The sequence below is a fragment of the Malurus melanocephalus genome, unplaced genomic scaffold (assembly GCF_030028575.1).
Source record: "Malurus melanocephalus ecotype Western Australia unplaced genomic scaffold, MMel_1.1 scaffold_98, whole genome shotgun sequence".
Taxonomy (NCBI): Eukaryota; Metazoa; Chordata; class Aves; order Passeriformes; family Maluridae; genus Malurus; species Malurus melanocephalus.
This window is the reverse complement of record NW_026623330.1, coordinates 1,936,425-1,960,832: the sequence shown is the minus strand read 5'-3', so window position 1 is coordinate 1,960,832 and position 24,408 is coordinate 1,936,425. Positions and strand designations below refer to the sequence as shown.

The window sequence follows — 24,408 nt, the reverse complement described above, 5'->3', positions numbered from 1 at the left end:
AAAAAAAAAAAAAAGAAACAAAAAAAAAATATTTCACCGTTTATGAGATATTTATTAAACTCTTTTTATTATGAATTAAGTGCCGCATGGTGCAAGGTATAGTTGCTTTTAGATGGAAATGGTGGTTCGACCTAATTTAATTTATTTTGTAACGACGCATCTACTTACGTGCAGAGAGSCCACAGCAAACTCTATGCAGCGCGTAAGGAGGGAACTAATTTGTACCCTTTGCTTCTGTTTGTTTCTAAAAGAATCTGAAATTTTATTTTTTTTCTTTAGAAATTCCTGCTTTCAGTTTTTACACTTAGGCTTGGATCTCAAAGCTCGAGGGCCTGACTCAAAGGTAATTTAATTCGATGGTACTCATGCAGATTTTAGTGACCACTCGACCAAGCCATATGAGAATGAGGTGCCCGATTCCCCTCGGATGAATTAGATGCAGTGAGAGAGGAGCATCTAATTCCTGTAAATTCCTTGAATATCCCCATTGTCTTTGCCCAGAAAATCTTTGCTAGCAGAAGACTAGAGAAGCGGTGACAAGAAAAAAAAATCCATAATTTGGAAAGTTTGGGTCACTGTTAGTGGGAGATCTCAGCTAAACTGTTTAAACCTCTTTAGTCTTAATTTATCTTACGATGGCCCCAGGGCCAGGGACTCAGTGGTGGTTTGGACACGAGGCTTTCCGCTAGCGGAACYAAGTCCTCCAGGGAAATCCCGGAGCAGCTGCCTTAACATCCCAAAAAGCAAGTTGAACCCCCTCTCCCCCCAGATAACCCTGCCTGAGCCTCTCTCCTTGCAAGAACCAAGACACAATTCTCAGTTTTAAAGCGAGAGTCTTCCCCCAGTCACTGTTGAGCTCTGCCTGGCCCTCAGCCTGGCACAGCCACATCGTTATTTTGGCAGAGGCGGGTTGGAGCCTTCATCCCTGCTCGTTAAGAGTTTCCATTCAGGTTAAAACTCTGCTGGGATCCTTTTTTCAAACCTCTGAATTCTGCGAGCTAAAGCGAACGGAGCGATGGGAGCGATTTAAAAGTAGAAAATGTTGTGCTACTTTCTGTATCAACACACTATGGAGAAAGACGTTACACAAGCTTTTTAAAAAAAAAAAAAATTCAAACAGAGGCAGAAAAGAAAACTTTTTTACCTACTTTTCGGCTAGGACAACATAAAAGGGTTCTAAAATTATTAAAGTTCTTGATGAAAGGTTTTTTTTACAAGAATCTTTATGCTTTCAAACAATAAATTATTTCCTACTTTTTGAGACTTCGTAATATTAAAATACTTTGATTAGCTATGATAGAAGTAGAAGTTTGCAATGAAAAAAAAAACAAACCAACCTTCTGTCTCATTAGTGTGTCATACTAAGTGCTAATTAATTTACATCTAATTATAGTCGATGTATTTTTCAAGTGCAATTTCCCAGAACTATTTGTTTCCCACTGTGTTAATAAACTAATAGCTAGAACTAAGTCCTCATCCGTGTTTACTGTAATTAAGAACCCAACCATTCCCTCTAAACCCAGGAGTTAGATGTAGGCTGTTCCTCCAAACCCATGTACCTTGAACTGGAAGTCGACAGTGTGAGGTTTGCTCCGCGCGTGGGTTTTTGTTCTTTTTCTCGTCGTTCTCCGGTGAATGTGCTTCAAACCACCCATCTGATTGCAGCCAAAGCCCAAGGTTTTCTTTCAGCCCAGCTCAGGCCTGCAGTCTGAGGCACGTGCAGSGTTTTTGGCCGAGTCTCGCTGAGCGTTTTTGGGATGTTGGTCTTTGCCAGGGCAGGGCTGGCTCCTGCAGCTCCCCAAGAGTGATGCTCTGTTTTGGTCCAAGCTGGAGCAGCTGCTTCTTCTCCAGCAGGAAACTTCAACAAGAGCTGGAGCGGGGATTGTGGGATGCTCATGGGGTCTGGACAGGGAGAAAAGGCCTGGGGAGATCTCAGGGGCCAGAGGTTCTGTCGTGACAGAGAACGAGGGCTGCRACTGAAATCTCACTTCAGCTGCAGTGCAGTAAATTGTTCAACCAAAGYCAAAAGCAAAAAAATTCATTTGAAAATTCCACTAAAAAAAGAAACCCAACCAACCAAAACCTCAAAAACTCAGTCCTTTCCCATGGAAAACTTTGATTCTGACAAAACTGAAACATTTGCGACATTCCTGCCCGTGACCAGTCTTGCTCCATGGCTGATCCATCTGCACAGAGTTAGATTGTGCTCAGACTTTTGAAACCACTCAGTGACAGTAAAAAAAAAAACCTCATCTGTTCTTCCACATCTCTCTGATTCCCCTGGACAGCATGGAACAAATGAGCCCCATTTCCCAGCAAGGCCTGCAGATACCATAAAACCATATCATTAACAATAATTGCTCTTTTGGTATATAACATACTGCAGCAGCAGAACTTAAAAAAAAAATGCTATTGGATCAGATTTGATTTTCCAGGAAACAAAGTTTCAGGTATAACATGAGCTCTCTCTTCCTCGTTTCCCACACACAATAGGAGTAAAAGGAGAAATCACTTCAGCTGCCCAGACATCTAACAATAAACTATTTTTCTATTTCCTTTTCTCTCTGTATGGATCACATATCCACAAGGGCTAATATATCACGTCCCTTGAGGCTACATTTCTGTCTGCAGTTCTAAAGTGTTATTTCCACTGTGCTTCAGTTCTACTGGTATAATCACAACCATGTATAATGTACTTAATCCTTACTTTTTAAATAAACCATTTTAAATGTATTTGGTTTTGTGTGGAGAAAGGTATGTAGATTTTTTGTTAAATTTCCAAATTCTCTGAGCTGAGATTTCTGTTTATTTTTTCACGTTTTGCACTGTTTGATTACAGCTGGCCGTGTCACTGGGAGCCAATGTTTCAGAGGACATAAAACTATTCTGGTGGTCCCATAGACCACAGGTTCTCCAAGAAAAGTTATCTTCATAATATATCCAGTTATTTAGGTTGGAAATCAGAAAAAACCTTCTCATTTCCAGCTTAAACTTGTCCCACATGAGCCACGGTGTGATTTCAGTGCCCAGTTTGAGCCTGGAGTGGTGCAAACCACCCTGGAGGAAAACATCACAGTGTGCCCTCCCCGAGTCTGTGCCTTCCTCCAGTTTGGGAGGTTCCACATGAGTTTGGGAGGTTCCACATGAGTTTGGGAGGTTTCAAATGAGTTTGGGAGGTTTCACACGAGCTCCCCTCGAGCATCCTCCCCTCCCTGATGCTGCCCATCCTGCCTGAAGGGATCCTGGTCCCACGTGCTGGAGCTCCACACAGCCTTGCTCCGGTCACCACCACAAAACCCCGGCGGTGCTGAGCACGGGGCAGCCTCTCCCCGCTCCCAAACATCCCCAACCATCCCATCAGAGCCAATATTTCTTCTCCAAATCCTTCTTTYACCTTCACCTCCCAGCTCCTCAGCCTCCTGCAAGGATGAGGGTTGGTTGCCTGTCTCATCCACCTCTGCCAGGTTTATGATGAACTGGCACGTCTGGAGGGAGGCATTCTGCCTCGTGGAGCCATTTAAAGCCCAGGCCCAAAGCTACTTCCCTTAGACTGAAATAAATAAATGTTTTCCCCACATTTATGAGCAATTCTGGGGGTAGATGGTGACTCCAGGAGCTGCGGCTGCCCCGCTGTGAGCAGCGGTGTCGGGGAAAAGTGTCAACGTTTGAGGAAGGGAAAAGCAGAGCCAGAGAGGCCTTAAGGCTTCAGAAAGCGGCAAAAAGAGAATGTGGCATTTCCTTGGAATGAGCAAACCAACAAACAGGGGCAGGGCAGGATCTGGAAGGGAACAGGAGGATCTGCAGCTGTCTGTGGTGCAGTTCGACTTTCAGCCGGCGCTGCCGAGCCCCCGGAGCGCGGGGATCGCTTTCCCCAGCACGGCCGGAGGTATTTTGGGAGCACGGGGATGTGAGTCGGTCACAGGGGCAACAGGGATGGCCAGCTACACACAGCGGTGTGGGATCTATTGRAAAATAAAATAGCCAGCCAAAAAAACCCACAGATTGAGCTCTGGCCTTCCATGATTTCAGCCCCAGAATCAGGGAGCTTTCAGAGGGGGCATTCCCAGGAATTCACTGTGCAGAGCCCACCCCGACCCTGCAGGTCTCACCACCCTGGGGCAATGCAGGCGGGTCTCCTCAATCCCTCAACACCCACAAATAATCCACAAAACCCCTTTTTTCCCCACGGGCTGGCAGCTTTAGGACATTTTTGGGGTTGGGGACAGTGTTTCAACTCAGCTGAGCTCAGGGAGCCACGGCTGCCCATGCTGGGGCTCCTCACAGCCCATTCACACTCCCAGCTCCACTCAGCAGTGAAGAAGGATCAATTATTCCCTTCTGAGGATCAATTATTCCCTTCTGATTTCACTCCAGTCGTTTCCTGGAAATTGGGAAACTCAAAGCCAAACCAACCCCACAGAACTCGATCGAAACGAGAACAAAAGGTGCAATTCCTGCCAGCACTGGAAGAGGCACAAAGACCAACACCAGCGAAAAAATTAATGAGTTCCCACCCCTGCAGTCCTTGTAGGTTGTAATTAGTCTAAAGTAGGATCATTAGCACTTGGTGCCTCAGCAGCCAGAGCCTCTCTTTGTGGCCACATTTGTCAACACAAATCCCCTTCCCTCTGCTCCACCTGTGGAGTCTGCAGGACCGAGGAACTGCTGCAGCTCCTGACATCGACTGATGTCTGCTGGAATTGAACAAGAGCCTGCTTCAAAGGAGAAGGCATTACATCTTTAATGCATTTCTTTCCTGGCTTAAAGTCTGCTCCCTTTAGGCCTTGCTGCTTTCCTGAGAASTCTTGGTTCTGGTTTCAGTGAAAGYCTGTGATATCCCTGCCAGCCCCAGCACGGGTTCTTGTGATCCCTGCCTTGCTCCACATCCCCTCTGCTCTCCGTGATCCCCTTCCCATTCCATTTCACCCAAGTTCCTTCACTCCTGCCCACTGCTCCCACACCCAGCAGGAACAGRGCACCAGATGCCATCCTGGGTGCCCACACATCCCCCTGTTCCTCAGGGGTGTCTGTGCCACTCTGTCACACATCAAAGAGAAATGTTAACCACTCTAAGTCACATTTCAATTACAGTGATTTTGGACCAACATTTTTCAACTYACCCTTAATTTTCTCTCCCTTTCCYATGCTCTCCCTACACCTCAATTCCTTGTTCCACATTGTCCCTCATCATCTTGAGCTGACACCTCTGCACCTTTATTTTGACATCAAACGGGTGTGTTAATAAAGCAGGACTGGAGTAGCTCTGACATTATCTTGACACAATGATATTTGCAGCTCTCCACTGGCATTTTTTTAACCATTCTTTTAACATTCAGGTGCTGTCACCCTCCTCAGTTTGACATCACAATTGTAATGTCACCTCCACAGTGGCCTCTGCATTGACATTACCATCAAATTGGCTTTACAATCAGCTGAAATATCAAAGGCAAGGAGGGAGGCTGGCCCAGCCCCAGCAATCTGGGCAAGGCAAGRCTTCTGGAAGAAGGAATGGATGTGTTGGGTGGCTGCTGGAGTTACTGCAGGCATTGAGGGGATGGTTGATTGGAAAGCAAACAAGTATTCGAGAGATTTTGCATTAGAAAAAGAGGAAAAAATATACAAAAGAACTAAAATAAAACCCCAAAAGTAAAAAAAAAAAAGAAACCCCCCCAAACAAACATAATCTACTAAAAGAAACCTCAGCTACTCAGAATAGTTCAGGTTAATTAAAAATAATTAAAATACAAACACAGAATAAAAATAGCCCTAATAAAAATAAATCATAAAATAAACTAGCTGGCTTATTTTATCACTTTCTGCCACAGTGCTGGGCTCTGGGGACACGTCCAGCCCCGAGCTCCGTGCAGGGGCTGCCCCAGGCTGCAGGCGCGGACTGAGCGAGCTCCAGGGCGATTAAACTGTTTAGGATCAGTCTGAGCTCAGGCCCAGCGCTATTATAAACACAGATGTTTTTATAACCCCGCTGAAAAGTTAATCATCCTATTAATGCCTATTTCTGGGCATGCCGCAAGTCAAGAGATCTCAGCCCCTGAGCGGCGGCTGCGGCCGCTCCGGCGAGCGCCCGCCCGGCCGGGCGTGGGAATCCAAAACAAGGCGGGTGGGACGGGGCGGAAAGCTGAGCCGAGCTCTGGGAGCCTCCTGACAGAGCCCAGCAGCTGCCCGMGACTCGGGGCTGACATTTCCGAGCGCTCAGATGCGCCAGCATTTTGGGAAMCCTCGCGAATCGCCCGCCGCGCTCCGCCAGCAGCGCCCGTCCCGTCCGGAGCGCGATGGACCAGAACAAACCCCTGAAGGTCCGGCTGGCTTTCTCCGTGATCCTGCTGGGTGTCTCGCTGCTYTTCGCCGCCGTGGTCACTGACCACTGGGCCGTGCTCAGCCCCAGYGTGGAGGAGAACAGCACGGCCTGCGATGCGGCGCATTTCGGGCTCTGGAGGTTGTGCACCAAGAGGATCGTCCTGCAGGAGCGGGGACACCGGGAGAAGAGTTGCGGGCCCATCAGCCTGCCAGGAGGTAGGTGAGAACTCASGGGAGAAGAGCCAGGATCCCAACAGGGTTTGCTTTGGTGGCAAWAAGAAAAAACAGGCTCCGAGCCCCCCATGGCAGGAGGGAAAATTGGGACGGGGTGCACAGGGCTGTTTTAGTGTTGGGCTGCAAGCCCCCCTTGCTGCTGTCCCTCCCGCTGGGRCTGCTTGGCTCTGCTGCCCTTGTGTGTTTGTGACCATATTTGAGTGCAGGGGAGGAGGATCGGGCGCAGTGGGAATCACAAAGAGAAATTGGGATGGAGGGAATCTCGCTGAAGCCCAGCCAAGGGTCCTGCAGGCACGCTGACAGCAGAGAGCAAGAGAGAGGATTGATGGGCACGCCAAACACAGCTGGATCTGTAGGATTTCCAGATCCAYGYAATGCCAGAGGAGCAGCCCATCCAYGGTGGGTGCTGGGTTATCTCCGAGCTTTTCCAACAATCATTCCTCAGGGCAGCGAGGGAGAGAGGCCTGCATGACGGCTTCCCAACCTCCAGAAAAAAAAAAAAAAAAGTCATAAACTTGAGTTGGAATCAATTTCTCAAGGACTTAGGGAGCCTGCTCACCTGCTCCCACACACGTCCCACCTGCAGCCCAATCGATGGGCACGGCAGCTTTCCGGGAACGCTGCTCCATCGCCGCGGTCGCCGTATCATAAAAAAAAAAAAAAAGAAAAAAAAAAGTCATAAACTTGAGTTGGAATCAATTTCTCAAGGACTTAGGGAGCCTGCTCACCTGCTCCCACACACGTCCCACCTGCAGCCCAATCGATGGGCACGGCAGCTTTCCGGGAACGCTGCTCCATCGCCGCGGTTAAAGGAGCTCATTATGTCGGTGCCGATTGCCAAGTCAGCAACATCCACTCTGATMCACTCCCTCTGTGCTTTTTTAGAAGGCTTAGAGGGTACTGGATGCTTTCCAGAACAGAAATAACAGGATTGCCTTCGCGTTAGACTCGCCGCTTGAAATGAAATATATGTTAACACGTATTTGAAAATTTCCTGTGAAAAATCCTCCTGCCTGGGCTGACTGTATTTTGCCTSTATTGCTGCAATTCGTGATCTCTTCGGCCAAATTATGCCTTGTGAAGAGAGGGGCTGAGCCTCGGTGTGCGGATCTGCCTCTAACCAAACTTGGGAGCGTGTTATCCATGTGTTTAATGTCTCTCAGGAAGGTACTGAGGTGCCTGGAGATGTTATTCCTTTATTCCTTCTCCTCACGCCTTCCCTGGCGCACGGAGAGCCCCAACCAAAGGGCAAAAAAACAATAGAAATCAGCGGATAAACAGCAAAACCTCACGACCGTGRGGGTAAATATAAAACTCATAAATATCCAGCTGTCTGCACAAAGCAGATTCGCAGGCAGAGCGGCCGCTATCTTTGACAGACATCAGCATGTGCTCGCACAGACGGTGAATCACATCCAGCGCCGCATTCCGCCCGCCACGGAATAAATGGGAATTGTGGAGGGGCTGGGCTGTCCCCTGAGCCAGAGCTGCTTCATCCAGGCTTTAAAGAGATCTGGGGATTTAGATTGTAGCCTGTGGCGGTGGAATTGGCACCTCGGTTATAACAGAAATTCCTTCATCCCTGTTGGAGTGGGGAAAGGATCAGAGCCRGGAGAGGGGACAGAACCCCGGGGCWGAGCGAAGCTGTGGCCGCACGGCTCCTGTTAGATTGATTTCACACCTCAGGRAAGGGGTGTGGGCAGGGAAACACCGCGGCTGTGAAACCTTCAGCAGCCCAGGAAATGTGAATGGAACGAGCGCGCTGTAAAAGAGCAGATGCGGGCGCCGCTTTTCCTGAAAATCATGAGACATCACCAGACATTACTGCCAGCACCGGGAAAGAGGCATCAGGATTTATCACAGAATTAATAACCATTTACCAGTCGCTCCCTGTGGAGGAAATGGATGGCGTGATTAACGTTATTTATTAGGTTTTGAGCTCAGCACGGTGCAGAGAGGGGAGGATGACTCGGCTCTYGCAGTCCACAAAGCAGGGCTGTGATTTAGGCAGAGCTTTAAAATTTTACAGCACCTATCCGAGGGTGTTGACAAATTGAAAAGGGTTCAGCATCCTGCTGTAACAAATAAAAAGATCAGGGAGATGGCTGTTAAAACCAGGCAAATCCAGATTAATACTGAGACGTTTTTAGCTGTGGTYGGGGGGCACCGGGGCATTTTACTGCTGGTTGTAAACTGAGTCCAGGATCACTGCCCGTAACTCCTGGGCTGGTGGTGTCCTGAGAAGTGGCTCCTGTGCTCTGGGCAGCAGCAGGGATGTCCAGCAGGTCCTGGTGAACACGGGAACCTGAGTGCAGGCAGCTGGAGAGCGAAGGAGCTGTGTGTCCCTGTTACAGGGGACAGGTGTGACATTAAACTGCTCAGAGAGATCATCCCCAAAACCCCGTGTGTTGACCAGGCAGAGCACAAGGTCTGACCCCTCCACTGCCCAGCCCTCACCTCGCCTCCTCCTCCAACCTCTTGTTTCCCAAACTCATCACAAGTGAAACCCCACACTAAACCCCAGGATTTTCTGCCCCCCTCCCTGTCCCAAACCTCTCTGTGCTGCATCCAGCTCAGGTTCCAGACAAGGTGGGCTCCAGCCCTTTGTCTGTCACCCCAGTGCTCACAGGACAAGCTGACACCCAAAACTCTGCAGGGCCCACGCAGCTCATGGCCTTTCCACCCTTTCTTCCCTCCCAAAATCTCCAAACTGCAGCTYTCCAAGGTTCATCCACAGTTCAGTGGGATTGCACTTCTCCTGCATCCCGGAGTGATGGATCTGAAGGGGAGGAGCAGGAAGGCTGGGAGGGGTGAGGACACTCTGGGATGAAACACATCACAATCCTAAAGTTCATGTGAGCACAGAGCCCCTGGCCTGTCCCCATCAGCACCGGGGTGACCTCGTGGCAGAGAAAATGCAATCGGGGTGGAGAGGAACAAAGATTGCACCAAGCTTTCATCCATTCCCAGCCCCAGTGTAAATCCCATCTATTATGCAAACCTGCTGTGACAGAAATGGGCTTTTCTCTTATTCATGACGGCCCCAGAGTCACTGCAGGGCCTCAGTTCTGCTGAATAACGGACTTGAAACAGATATCCCCAGCTCAGCAGAGCTGAGACACCTGAAAACTGCAAACAGCAGAGCATTTCACCCCCATCAGGCTGGTCAGACTGCCCCACAACAAATGCATTCTTCAAAAACATCAACCTGTCCGTGCCATGACCCCTTTTATCACACCTTGGAGAGCTTTGCTGAGAGCCACAAGGGACAGAGGCAGCTCCATCTCCTGCAGACAAACCCAGCTCAGAGAGGTTCTGAGGATGGAGGGCTGGGCTGGTTGGGATCCCTGCAGCTCCCCTGTGCTCCTACACACCAAATCTGTGCCTTCACCTCTTCACTGCACACCTGGGGACACCTTTGGGCTCAGCTTTGCAGGGAATTAATGAAAACTAAACCAAACAATCTCAAAATGAAGTGTCCCAGGCACAATGCTCAGCCTCGGCCAGCCTGAGTCGCTGGTGGAGTCACAAAACCACTGCTTTGAGGYTCAAAATTCACAATTAGAGGCACAGAGGGCTGAGATCAAATTATTTCTTGCAGTCGTTTGCAAAGATAATAAAGAACAGGTCAGGAGACACCAGAGCTAAACATTAACCTCGTCTGCAGCRAGGAGAATCTGCAGATGAAATAAAAGTCAGCTTATAGACTTAAGTAGCTAAGAGTGTCTCGAAGGAATCTTCCACTAACAGGCCCAAAAAYGCTGCTTTGCAATTACCCATCTCCTGGGAGTGGGAAAAGAAATCCCTCCCTGAGTCACCAACTCCAGCAGCCGCCACTTCCACGACAGAAAAAAAAATCAACAGGTAGAGCAGAGAGCACTGGGATCCTCTGCCAGAGGATTTAATGCTGTGAGGAACCCCTGAAACCTCTGTGTGCCCAGGGCAGAAACCCACAGCTCTCCCTGCAGGATCCTGCACCCAGTGCCCTGCCAGGCTCCTCCTCGGGAAGCTGGGGCTCACTCAGTGACCCTGGCATTAACCAAGCTTGATTTTGTGCTCCAGGCAGCCTTGGCTCTGTTTTTTGGGGTCCCAGGGGGTGCTGAGTGTGTCCCCCCAGCCAGGCTGGCACCGCTCTCAGTGCACCCTCCCGGCCGAATTCCTGGCRAGCAACTGCTGTGCCAGCTCCAGAGCCCTCCCAAGCCTCAATTAAATCTGTTATAAATAGCAAGAACACCCTCCACCCTCACCCTGCTGCTGCCAAAGCTGCGAGTCAGCAGCTCCTCACAGACCCTTCCCACCCCTCTGCAATTCCCCTGTGACAGCAGTGACATTTCTGCCCGGGCTGAGCAGGGAGAGTTTGAGCACATGGAGAGACTCAGCTGCTCAATTCCCTGTCCCCATCTCCCCCAGCCCCACAATCTGATCCCCCTGTACCTGGCACGGTGCTCATGGGGGGTTCTGACAGAGGAATTTCATAAAGCTCCCCTGCTCTGACTCTGTCTCATCAAATTCACTGAATGGGCTGCTCTGATGGGATCAAACTTGGATAAAACCTGGCGTGAGAGCCTCTTTGCCTTTGGCCTTCCCTTCCCTGGGCAACTGCTTGGGCTATTCAAAAAGCTTTGCTCTTTTTTCACTTTGGTCTTTTTTTATTGACAGAAAAAAAAAAAAAAAAAAAAAAAAAAAAAAAAAAAAAAAAAAAAAAAAAAAAAAAAAAAAAAAAAAAAAAAAAAAAAAAGAAAAAAAAACCACAATGCCTCGGAGTCCCTATTTTAGTAGAGCACCCTGAGCTTTGCTGCACCGCAGCTGCCTCAGCTCTGGGATCCCTGTTAGCAATCACCCCCAGAAACCTGTGAGCTGGGGGAGGGGAGAGCCAGGAGGATGAGGAGGATGAGGAGGATGAGGAGGATGAGGAGATTGAGGAGATTGAGGAGGATGAGGACACCCCATCCTCGCTTTTGGGGCTCCCAGGTCCCACATCCCAATGGGGTGGGTAAGGGGAGCTCCCAACCCCAGGAAATGCAGCAACACCGAGAGGCAGAAACATGGGATGGGCAAAGACAGAAGGARAAAAATCATCTGTAATTTGTGTTTTAAACAGAGGAGCAATCAGAGTGCAAAGCTCAAAGGCACAAAAGGGATCAGTGCTCAGTGTCTTCATCTGCTCCTGAGGAAATCCCATCCAGCTCCAGTTCCTCGGGATCACTGAGGGCAGCGAGCCCCAAAACCACTGCAAATGTGGTACCCAATATCAATATCAACACCAATATCAATACCAATATCAATATCAATATCAATATCAATATCAACATCAATATCAATATCAATATCAATATCAACACCAATATCAATACCAATATCAATATCAACACCAATACCAATATCAACATCAGTATCAATATCAATACCAATATCAGTATCAATATCAATATCAACATCAATACCAATATCAATATCAGAATCAATATCAATATCAATATCAATGTCAATAAAAAAAATAATTCAGTGTTACTGCATCTCATTGGAGGTTTCCAAGTGCAAAAAATGGAATTTCCTTTTCTCTTTCAGACCACAACTGCTCCTACTTCAAGCACTTCACTCCAGGAGAGACCTCGGAGATATTTGAAGTGACCACCCAGAAAGGTGAGAATGATTTTAAAAATGTATTTTCTTAATGTTGTATGAAGTGATGGGGACACAGGAGCTAAGGGGAAATGATTCCCAAAATGAGGGCTCAGCCCTGGTTCCACTGAAARCAGCAGAATTTTTAACTGGCACCATCAGCTGGGAAAAATGGAAAATGGGCTGGAAAATGCCCTGGACAAGGTCAAATCCCAGCTTTCTGGGGACAATGATTTTTCTATATGATCACACTCATAAACATGATTTTACATAAGTTGTCCCAGGAATATATAACAATGTCAATACGCAGGAAAACTGTAAAAAGTCCTTTCAGGATAAAAATGACTTTAAAACATCGGCACTGCCCGTGACACTCAGCCCTTGCCATCGAAGGGGAAGATATTAATAAAACCTAAATGAATAAATCATAGCCCAGGCAGAGGCYTGACCCTGCAAAGAAGTGCAGAGGCTCTCTGAAGACCATTAGGAATTTTATGCTTCGTATTGATTTGACATGAAAGTCATGTAAAAAATGGAGCGATCGATGGGTGGAAGGAAAGGGATCCCACGAAGACATGAACTGTCAGTGTTCACAGTAAAATGGTCCTTCACGGATAAATTTCACGTTTTTAATCAGTCCAAACATTTTGAGGGCTCCCCTAACATGCTCCTCTCTCTTCCTCATCCTCTCTTTGAGGACAAACTCCTTCCCAGTTTGCCACAAAACAGATTTACTGTGGAAAATAAGAGCCAATGGTTACACCGCGTGTATTAATCTGCTTTGCTTCTAGTGGAAAACCCTGGAGATGGGTTCCCTAAAAAGTCATTTCCTAAGACAGGAAAGACAGGAATTTTAACTGGATAGAAAAACTTTTATCTGAGTCACCTGCCTTTGCTCACTTATCTGCTACCTGATCTTCAAAATGCACCCAGTGCCTTCAGGGCAATGCAGAAAAAAAAAATCAGGAAGAACTTCTTTATCAGAAAAAAAAAAAAAAAATCAGGAGGAACTTCTTTTCTTTGGGGCAAAAAGAAAATCTTAAGCCCAGCAGATGATTTTGCAATGAAACGAACACTTTCAGGCAGTTCCAGCACAGAGAAAAGAGAAACATTTAGGAAGTGATAATAAAACAGTGATATGGAAAGCAGAGAGAACAAAGAGTGATCTGCTGTTCCCCTTCACAGAAATAGCTCATTTGGATGGGAGCTAATTAGTAACAGGCAAAAAAAAAAAAATTCTTCATGATTTTGCCTGGGAGATATTTTTTTTTCAATGGCTTGAAAGGCAAATATCATCAGGCACTGTGATGTTCATGCATGGCTACATGTGTTAAATATTAAACTAATCTGAAAACGAGCACAACATGCAAATGAAGGCTGGAATTACTCAATTAACAACTCTCCCCCTCCACCCAGGCGCTGAGCAGTGCTGGGGCTGGGGGAAGYGTCCAGCAAAGCCTTGGCAAAAAGCAGGATTTTGGGGAGGGTTGAATGCTGTGCCCTGAAGAAGGTGGGGTTTCAGAGAGTTGGAAATAAAGGCAAAGGAATAAAAACAGCAGAGAGCTGTCTGCTTGCTCTGGGAGTGAGGGAAGGGGCCCTGCAAGGTTTGAACAATGACACRGACACAGCTCCAGCCCAGCGCTCCATCAGCCCCAGACAAGTGGGCAAAAAGAGCCCTGGGTCATTCAGGAAGAGCTCAGAAAGAGTTTTCCCCCTCCTKCTCTGATTTTGTACCCTTCACATTCAAAAATACACAGCCAATACTTKCCCCTGTTTCCACTTGAGGGAAATAATTCACCAAAGCTCCTGGCCCCAGGTATTTTTCAGAGTGATGATGGCAGTGGGAAGGATTTCTTCTCCTGCTGATGGCAGGAGGCTCAAAACGTGCTCACTGTGTCATTTTTGTTGTTATTTTTGCTCCCTTGGGCAGAATACAGCATTTCAGCCGCAGCCATGTCCATCTTCAGCGTGGGCTTTGCCATCATCGGGACGATCTGCGTGCTGCTGTCCTTCAGGAAGAAGAGGGATTACCTGCTGAAGCCAGCATCCATGTTCTACACCTTTGCAGGTACCCACAGGGCTGCTCACCTGGCTCACTTGGTTCATAGGACAGCACAGAGAAACTTCAAATAGATGCAGGGGGATGGAAACTCTTCTAAAAACGCACTGAAAGTGTTTTTGTCCCGGCCACACACTCCAGGTGGTGTGAGAACACCCTGTTCAGGGGGATTACCCAGCAGTAATTCTGGTTTGTCTTTTCTCCAATCCCATTTAAAAGTTTATTCATCCCCTTTGCTAACCCCAGTCTGAACCGGGGCTGCACAATTTTCTCTCTCAAACCAACAAAATGGCCCAAAGAGGCAACAAAACCAACAAAATCCAGGCCCAAAATACACAACAGCCTCCCAAAGACACAAACACTGCACTTCTACGTGAGCCAGGAATACCTTGAGGTGCCACAGCGAGTGAAAGGCAGAGGGGCAAATTGTCACCTCAATGTAAAATCTTCCTCAACCTCTGAAAAAGCTCCCTGGGGAATGCAATTATTCCTCCCCCACTCTGAGTTTCCCATCCAGGAAAGATCACAYTCCCCAAGTTCAGTGGCTGACCCGGGTTGTGGCAGAGCTCCTGGCAGTTCTGAGCCGAAGTCAGTGACTCACCTGTGAATCYCACTGCAGTTCCTGCACGCAAAACAACAGATGAGGCGGTTAATTAAGGATGAAAAATTGACAGCTGGTTATTCAACCCACTGCTCCTCTCTTCCTTCAGGTCTCTGCATCATCATCTCAGTTGAAGTGATGAGACAATCGGTGAAGAGGATGATTGACAGCAAGGAGACAGCGTGGATCCAGTACAGTTACTCGTGGTCCTTCGCCTGTGCCTGCGCCTCCTTCGTGCTGCTCTTCGTCTGCGGCATCGCCCTCCTCCTCATCGCGCTGCCCCGCTTCCCCCAGAACCCCTGGGAGACCTGCATGGATGCAGAGCCGGAGCACTGATGATCCCTGCACCCACGGAAAAAAAAAAAAAATATCCAGAAAGTGTTCTGAAAAGATTTGTTATTTTTTAAAATGTCTGGGTCTCACTACACAATGTGCTCTCCATTGAGTGAGTCATTACTGAACCAAGGCATGTTCGATTGCAATTGTTGCTTTCTTTTTCTTTTCCTCTCTTATTTTTCCTTTCTTTTTTTTTTCTCTCTTTTTTGAGTCTTTTTTTCATTTTTTAAGAAAGCAGAAAGACCGCTCAACACCATCACGGGTGTGTGTGAATGGCACCGCTCTGTGCCAGTCTGGGGCTGCCCTGTGCTGATGCAGTTGAAGGGAAATCTGTGCCCAAGCCAGCTCTGTGCCCAGAGGAGACAGCTTTGTTGTGGAGAAGATGTTTGGTGTAGCTGGGCATAGATCCCTGAGGGATATCAGGATTTTATACCTTACTTGGTCAGAGAGAGACTGTGGGGAGTCACTGTCCCCATTTATGCCACCCTCCTTCCCTCAGAAGGGTTAGCTCCTCTCTCCAGAATAAGCTGGAGATCCTCATGCTCTTCTAGCAAACTAACATCTGAAATAAAAACAAAACAGAACTTTGAGCAGCATTGGGGTGAAAACTTCCCCTCCAGATTTACACCTTGCAGTTCCATCCTTCCGAATCGAGCGTAAAACCCCACAAAACAGAGCTTTTTGCTTTGCTTCGACTTCAATGGCAAAGCGAGAAGTGCTGAACACGAAGGGTGATATTTTCCTTTAATAAAAAGCATAATCTTCCAGCAGCGTGATTTTGTGGGAATTATTTGAGGGATGAATCACTCGGCCCATGGATCCTGCCGGGTCCCGGTGCCGGTTCGCTGCACCGAGCTCTCGTTTGTCCCTTGCCGTGGATTTTTGGAGTGGCTTCCTTTGCTTCCTGCACGTGGGTACAGAAAGGGCAGCTCAGGAAAAGCCTTCAGAGCATGGAATTGCCCCAATGGGAAGGATCAGCCCCAGGAATGCTCTGTGGTGCTGCTGCAGCAGAGGTGCAGCCCCCGGGCAGTGCTGGAGGATGCTGTGGGGCTGCTTTGGTGCTGGGGAACCCAAATCAAACCATCAGCATCCCCAGCCCCTCCAGCCAAACCTTTTCACTCTCAGGGCACCCCAGCATCAAGAGGTGGGATGGTTTTTCTTTATTTCTTTAGGGTTTTTTTTTTCCAGTTCAATTTTCAGAATCTGCTCAGCATTTTACCCGCGAGCAGGAAAAAGCGTGCGGTTTGCAGTGGAGTCGTTTCACTCGGTAATTTAAAAATCAGGAGGAAAGGGAACTGAAGTGCCTTTCCCTCTGTGTTCAGCTGTCCACAAACCTAAAGAGAAACAGAATTTGTAACAAAAAWTCTCAGGTCAATTTGAAGAGGTCTGAAATGATGGTGTGTTCAAACATCCGGAGGAATTCCCCAGAGGTTCAGTGCTGCCATCGGKGCGGGCTGAGCCCCAGCAGCCCCAGCCAGACTCGGGCTCATCTCCATTTTCCCCATCAGCAGAGTGGCAGCGAGAACAGAAGCCTTTTGTGAAGTTGCATTAATGTTTTCCAAGCTCTTTGAAGTTGAAAAGCACTACAAATAACCCATATATTATAAAGTTTTGGGCTAAAGCACTCATTGGCGCTCAGATCTGAGTGTGAGCTGAGGAGCTCTGCCTGTCTCTCATCATGAGAGACAACTGCAAGTCTTCACGTTGTCACAGAGCCACTCTGAAATGCTAAATGGTTTTGAAATCTTATTTTTGGGTACAGAGCTGACACRCTTCATTTGCATTCTCATTGTTCAGGAAAACAGAGGCCAGTTTCTAGGGAGATCCTTTACAAGCATTGGCAGAAAGGGAAACAGTCGGTGCCGACCTCAGGGCTGGGACATCCAACCCTACACGGCAGAGATCAATCTGAGCTGGCAGGAACTGCAGCTCATCATCATCATCATCATCATCATCATCATCATCATCATCATCATCATCATCATCATCATCATCATGCCATGGGTTCAGAAGAGCCATTTTTGGGGACAGGGGGCTGAATTTATCACCCCATGCAAAGCAGAGGATTGTCCTGTGTCCCCAGGGAGCTCCTCACCCATCCACACCCTTCCATCCCTCCCTTGCAATGCCTCTCCTGGCCAAAAAAAAAACCCAATTTCCAGGTGGGTTTTTATCCTGATGAGCCAACTTTGTGCCCAGCCAAGACGCTGCTCAGTCCCTCTCCTGATATCCAGTTTCAGATAAACACGGCCTGGAAGGTCTCACCCACCTCCTGCACGCTCCTGATCCGCTTCATCCAAGCCCCAGGCAGGGCAATGGAAAGAATCCTGGTGAGTGCTGGGGTTTGGGCTGGATCCAAGGTTTTACAGCCTCTCTGGGCTCACTTTACTCACGAGGCAGAGCAAATACACAGCTCACAGCGTGGAGATCCCACACCCGCAGCCAGAGCTCAGGCAGCTCAGCCAGATGCCTCCTAAAGCTCTTAAAACTCCCAGTTTTATTCTCTTTCTGCTCCAGGCTGAGGCTTTGTGATCACTCCCTGCTCTCTATGGTCTCTGCCAGACCGATAGCACGTGGATAACTTCATTTTCTTCTCCAGATATTAAAAAGTGCTGAAATTGGCCATTGGTATTCAGGGTGGGCAGGGCTCTGCTCCTRCAGCAGGTTTGTTCTGCCAGAGCTGATAATGGGTTTTAAGAGAGTTAATAAAAGGAATTGGCCTCCATAAAGGAAAAGGAATATAATGTTGGAGGGAGCTGTAAGCAGGTTCAGTTTTTATTCGCTCAGCTGAGCAAATGGCAGGGAAGAGGCACCAAAACTTCAGGAATGTATCATGGAAATGGGAAGGAAACRTCCTCAGGGACAGGGAGTCACCAGAGCCAAGCAGGGATGGGAATCCACAGGAGCACTCGAGGGTTTGGGACACAGCCCAAGAACTGAGTGGGAACTGGGACCAGAGAGAGGGAGAGGCAAATCAATCTGCAGAACAAGGACCAAGCAGCAGCCACCACAAAATCCTGAGSGTTGGTCCTGCCACCACCAGGACCAGGGACACCTTCTGTCACAACCCCTTGGGCACTCCCTAACCCAACATCAGCTCTTGTCCCCTCTTCAGGACACCCCAGGGTGCCCCAGGGCACTGCCCAGGTCCCAGTGCTGGATTTGGGCTGCTCCACTCTGCCCCAGCCCAAGTGTGAAATCCCAGACAACRCAAGACGTGAAGGTTTCTGTTTATGTAAGATTTGCTGCGAGGCGCCGRGGGAATCTGCTTCCCTTGTTTTTAAACGCCGTGTTGTGTGAATTTAATGTGCAGAAAAGGTGTCAGACAAGCAACCCTGAAGAGGAGAACTGCCTGCTCAGCAGTGACTGAGCTCCTGAACACCCTTCATCCGCAGYGAGGGACAGGCACAGCCCAGCACCCGCGGGTGGGAGAGGAGCTGTGCCAGATGGGTGCAGAGAGAGAGAGAATTGAACCCAAAAATCCCTGTGCACACCCCTGATCCTCCTTCAGCCCACACCTGGACACACAGGACACTCAGGTGTGGGATCACCCTGACACAATTCACAGCTATTCACTGATTTACTCCATTTTTTCACCAATTCCTTTCCACTCTGTGACTTGCTTGTGGACATCACTTTTTTCTCCTCGCTCTGGTGGCTGTGGAAGTGATTTCCAGAATGTCCCAAAGATCTGGGAATGTTCCCCCTTCCATGAGATCCCCAGTCCTGCTGCAGAGGGGCCTTGAGGAACACACTCAGTCCAGGGGTCAGGAGAAGTTTGCAGCACTGCCAACCCTGGGGAGGGCACTGGGGATTCACAGCCAGGGCAGGAACATGCCAGGAACACCTAAGAATGGGCAGAAACTGTCAGAGAACAAACCTCAGCCTAAACTTCACCAAAAACGAGCATTCCCTGGCCCTTGGAGCCTGCACAGTCTGTGATTTAACTGCAGGAGCACGGGGCTGTGCCATGAACACCCCATCCCTGGGGCTCTGAACACATCCATCCCAATGATTCCCCTTCCCACTGGCACCAGGGGACAAGAGAAGAGTGTCACAACTTTGTTCTGACTGCAGCAGAGGATGTGGCCGTTTCTTTGTCACTCTTGATGGATGCTCRGGCTCCAGTGGAGCTGTTGAACATCAATTCAAGGCTCGCAGCCATCACACGTGCCCACCCTCCATCCAACACGGAGCTGCTTGGCTGCTTTCTACAAAGAAATGCAGAGAAGGGAATAAACTGGGATTTCTGGGCTGTTTTCTCTGTAACAGAACCAGCAGCACAATCCTGTTGGCAAGGCTGCACCCCGGGCTGTGGCTCAGCTTCGTGCCCAGTATCACCAGTCTCACTGGGAGCACCTCCATGGCTTTACAGCTKCTCTTGTCGAGGTATTTACCCTCCAGCACGAAGCCAAGTCTTCTGGAAAAGGGACTGACAACATCTTTTAACCAGTCTTGGATAATTCATATCACAGAGCGTTTTCTGTAATTTGTCAGAAGCATCTATTAATCCTTAATGAGGGAAAAACTCCTCAACATTTCTCAGCTGAAGTTGCCAAAAAACCCCCACACCGAGCTGACATTTCCATTGCTTCTGCTGCAAATCCTTCTACTCCTCTTGAATGGAAGGAAAARAAACATCTTGAGAAGGATTCAGCCCTTGCTCCTTGACACAGCCAGCAAAAAAGAGACTGGCTCAAGTATTGCTACACCAACAGAAATAGCCCATATTTCATGTCAAGGAATACGATGTGCAAATTTTTATAGGCACCATAGATCATCGCCATCTGTCTTGACAAGTTAATTGTCTGCAGTTTTTCTAGGAAAACTAGAAACTTTAAAACCCAACAAAACAAATGAGTTGAGGGATGATATGGGCAGAGCACGAAGCACCATGAGCTGACTGCCCTGGAAATGTGCAGGGTCTGATATGGCCGAGTTCAGTCTAAAAAAGAAAATTTGGAGTGGTCAAACACTGCTCTTGGTGCTACTTATAGAACTGAGGTACCACAGACACAGCAAAAGAATTGCTTAGGGAGCATGATCTGTGCAAAAAAAAACAGCTGAACTTGACAAATTTGGGAACAAAACATTAATTAATCAAAGTAGGGAATGGCACACGCAGGGCTCACACCCAGGCAGGATTCTCACCCTGCAAAGGACCAGCAGCTCCACAATTAAAAATTCAGGACAAGTTGTGTTGGATGGCAACCTCCAGGAGGAAATCTGGGTGCTGGGGTTTTGGTTCTAACCCAGCTCACTGCAAAATAGGAATTTATGGGTTGGTTTGTGGAAGCAGTGAAAGCTGCCACGTGAATACAACAGGGGATGGAAGAGAATTGTCCCCATGACACATTTGGGGTTCTGAGGAAACTGCTGAGACCCATCCTGAGGACAAAAGGGAGTTTCAGAGGACACCACACCCCAGGGAGTGTCCCCAGCAGGGGCACAGCAGAGGGACAGGGATGTGCCACCAAACCTGTGGGTCCTTCACCCAGGCACGGGGCCAGGAGCACTCCCAGCTGCACTCACTAAGTGTCTTTTTAAAGGGTGAAAGCTCTATTTGAACTGTAAAAAAAAAAATTTTTTTTAGAATCCAAATAATTTTATTTTTCCCCCTTCATTCTTCATTAATTTTTACCACCACACTGACAACCTCCCATGAAGCATCCAGATTTTTCTCATGGAAAATATGGAATTAAAGGAAACGAAACCAGAAATTATTCTTGAAATTAATACAAGCTTACTAAATTTAGATCTGCCATTTAAATTTGCCACAGACAATGGCCAGTTTATTCCTGGCCAAGGGATTTGGCTCTAAAAGCATAAAAAAGCATAAAAAGCATAAAAAAAGCCAAGGAGCCAAATACCCAGTGGGTGCATATGCCCCAGCCTCCAGTCATTTMCTCCAAACTGAGACAATTTATACCAAGCAGACTCAATTTTTAATTTTCCCTATAATTGCAACAGGTCCATATTTACAGTGCAGCCTGAGCAGTGCMCACTGGAGCCATCTGTAAGGCTTAATTTCATTTTAATAAGAGTTTGATTGAAGCCTTAGGAGAGTTGAAAATACAGTTTGGGGGTTTTCTAAATGTGACTTCAATAAACATTGGATAATTTGCTCCAAAAACCAAAGATCTCACTCARGGCTGTTTATGTGATATACAATGGCCAGACAAGACTTTTCAAAAAAAATCATCTTTTGGAAAAAAACTAACTCTAAGAAATCCAACTGATTCATGCTAAAGCTGTTAAGTCAGATGATAATGATAGAAATTATCTTCAAACTCTGGGTGAGAGCATTTATGAAAATTTAGCACCAAAACCAGCTGGGGTTTTCATGAAGTTAAAGAACTTGAATTCTAAATCAGAGAGAAAATGGGTTTTTATCAGTAATATTTTCAGTGCAGATAAAATACCAGTGTAAAACAGAATAAAGCATGGTGAGATGAGAGCATCTCCCCCTGAACTGATCGACAGATAGCAGTAAATGAACAAGTGATGTTTATTAGTTCAAAATTCAAATATTAAATGGTGAACAGAATAAAAAGGCTGCTCCACAGAACTGAAACCCTTGAAATGACAAAATGTTGACTTGGGGATGTGAAGAGCTTTGGGTCCCTCACTCTGCTCTTCCCCTCCTCTCCATCCCCACCTCTGCCAGGACTGCCCAGAGCAGCGCTCAGGATGCAGATCCACGCAGGAAAACTGGCACAAAACGCCAAAGTTCTGCCAAAATACAAAAATTAGGTAAATTCCCCCCAGAGCAGCAGCCCAGCCCCTGCAGGAGAATTTCCCATTTGCCACCATCAGCTTGGCAAAAACCCCCTGAACAGCAGTTTGGCTCGAACTGAATTCAAGGCTGCAGAATTCAGCCCCTCCTCGTTTTTGGGTGCTCTGGGTTCCATSCCCTGAGCTGAACTTGGCAGGGGCTGCCCCCTCCCCAGCATTGTTTGTTTGGTAAAATATTTGGAAATAAATTAACGAGTTACACGGGTTTTGCTTTACAGCAAAAAGAAGGAAAAAAMGGTTTTCAGATGAGTTTCTGAATCATAAACCAGCAAAGATTTATCATAAAAAATTTATAATGCAAACCTCTGCAGTGTGCTGAGTTTAAATCAACCCCATTACATAATGACCCTTGTCTTAAAACATGAAGTCAAATGCAAAAAATAAACCTGATTGATTTGTAACCAGAGCAAAAATCTGATTGAACAGAGCAGAAGCCCCTGCTCCCCCTAAGGTGTCCCATGGACAGCTGTAAAAATCTGAAATTGCCCCCACACGGCTCTAAAATTTCAATTCTCGCAGGTAACAAGTGGAGGAATTGTGAACTACACCCAGCTCACCCCTGTAAAACAGTTCCCAGATTTAYTTCAAGTTTAAAAGGAGGACTAAGGAGAAATAAAGGAGAAACTCTACAACCCCCCTTTGGAGCTCCCCGGCCACAAAGCAGGGACAGTGTGCAAGACCAGAAATCTTTATCCACAAAGTTTTTATCTTCTGAGGTTTTGTTCACACTTGTTTCTTTAATTTTTTTTTTTAATATCCCATAATTCATTTTTTCAGACTGGATTCCTTAAGGGCCAGGTTCATGGAGAACTTTGCAGAGCTCACGGAGATAAAAAACCTGGTAACCATTCTGATCCCCAGAAGATTTCGATTAATTTGGATACAGCTTTGACAAACATTAAATCTCTTCTTTAATGATGTTCCTCAAACAAAACAGTTAGCAAAATATCTGAATTTCCTTGTATAATGTCACATTTTAATGTAAACATCAAATAATGTACCAAAAGTTTTACCGGAAAAAAAAAAAAAAAATTAAAGCGGCACAATTCTTTATACCACTGGAGAAGAGGGGAGGAAAAAGCCAGATTACAAACATTTACACATGCATAGTGGAAAAAAAATTAAACAAACAAACAAAAAAGTATTTTTACTAAATTCACGCATTTTTTTAAAATAGTTATTAAATCTACTAAGCACCAACATACCTAAAAATTTATTTTCAGCTTCATGATTCATTTAAAAAACCTATCAAATTAACTTTTCAAACAAGCTTATATTACTAGCTTGTCCAAAAATAAAATGTAGAGTTTTTTTGGGTTTTTTGTTAAWTTTTTTTTTCTTTTTTCGATTTTTTTWATTATTTTTTTTAAGTATACCAATACTTTTATCTGAATGTTTCCAAACAATGGCATAGGTGTCTGCAAAGAATGCCTTTACTTTACCCTACAGTGGATGGAAAATACAATACCACATCATACAGAATCTAAAACTATAAAAGTCTGAGAATGCAGCATCCCTTCACAAAAAAGCTGATAAAACTGAAATTATTTAGAAGATGCTGCACCTTTATTTAAAAAAAAAAAAATTAAATGAATTTAAGCAGAAATAACATACATTTTTACATTAACTGGCCATTTCTGGTACAGAAACCCAGCATAGTATGCTAATGTTATTGAATAAATGTAAATGCTACTTACAATCTTCTTAAATACAATTTAGACAAACTTTTTTTTTCCTTTTTTTTTTCTTTTTCCTTTTTTTTTTCTTTTTTTCAAGTTGTACAGGTAATCTCTCAGCTGCTAGTTTAATGCAACATATCATTAACATTACACAAATTAAAAAATAACACATGTGTGTTTTCCTACAGAAAAGCTTCCAAAAACCCGACCCACATCAAAAAATGCAAAATAATGGAATATAATTAAAAAAAAATTAGTTGCAAGTCTAGCAGCAAAGCAATTAAGTGAGGATATATTTACTAATATAAACAAAGGGAATATTTGCAACTACAGGTGAAAGCCCCAACTACCTTAGATCTACCGACACAAATAAAAATTAAATTCTCTCTAAAAAAAATAATCTGATTATTTAAAATAGGAGTAAAAGCCATTGCTACCTGATGAACTACCTAGGCTAAGTTCCTGAAACAAGGACAGGGGGTCGCTGTTCTTTTTTGTCTGCTCGGGAGGAGGTTTGGGTTTGGGGGGAGCTCGCAGAGCGCTGGCGTAGGACATGACGGGTTTGGTGCCACCCGAGGGTTGGGGGCTGCTGCTGTTGGAYTCCACCAGCTGCTTGTTGGGCATCAGAGGGGGGAACTGGCCCAGGTGCTGCAGCACGTTGTAGTTGAAGGAGTTGGAGAGCTGGATGTTCTCAGCTTTCAGGTGTTCCTCCGGGGGCTTGGCCGCCTTCGGGGGAGCTGCGGGGCAGAAAGCACAGTTGGAGCAAA

General features: G+C 46.6%; 2 protein-coding genes across 2 annotated transcripts in view; one reads left to right on the top strand and one right to left on the bottom strand.

Annotated features, from left to right (window-relative positions):
- The first annotated feature begins 6,182 nt into the window (after window positions 1–6,182).
- On the top strand, window positions 6,183–15,370 carry CACNG1 (calcium voltage-gated channel auxiliary subunit gamma 1). Its single transcript, XM_057368890.1, has 4 exons — window positions 6,183–6,531; window positions 12,118–12,192; window positions 14,102–14,239; window positions 14,941–15,370. Exons 1-4 carry the CDS (start codon window positions 6,291–6,293, stop codon window positions 15,165–15,167), a joined length of 681 nt encoding a protein of 226 aa, XP_057224873.1. The 5' UTR covers window positions 6,183–6,290; the 3' UTR covers window positions 15,168–15,370.
- Window positions 15,371–22,030: 6,660 nt separating this feature from the next.
- HELZ (helicase with zinc finger) overlaps window positions 22,031–24,408 on the bottom strand; it is an 80,854-nt gene continuing 78,476 nt past the window's right edge. Inside the window, exon 31 of the mRNA XM_057368892.1 lies at window positions 22,031–24,378. Within this exon, the coding sequence (XP_057224875.1) occupies window positions 24,047–24,378 (332 nt within the window). The 3' untranslated portion in view covers window positions 22,031–24,046. The remainder of the gene's footprint in view (window positions 24,379–24,408) is intronic.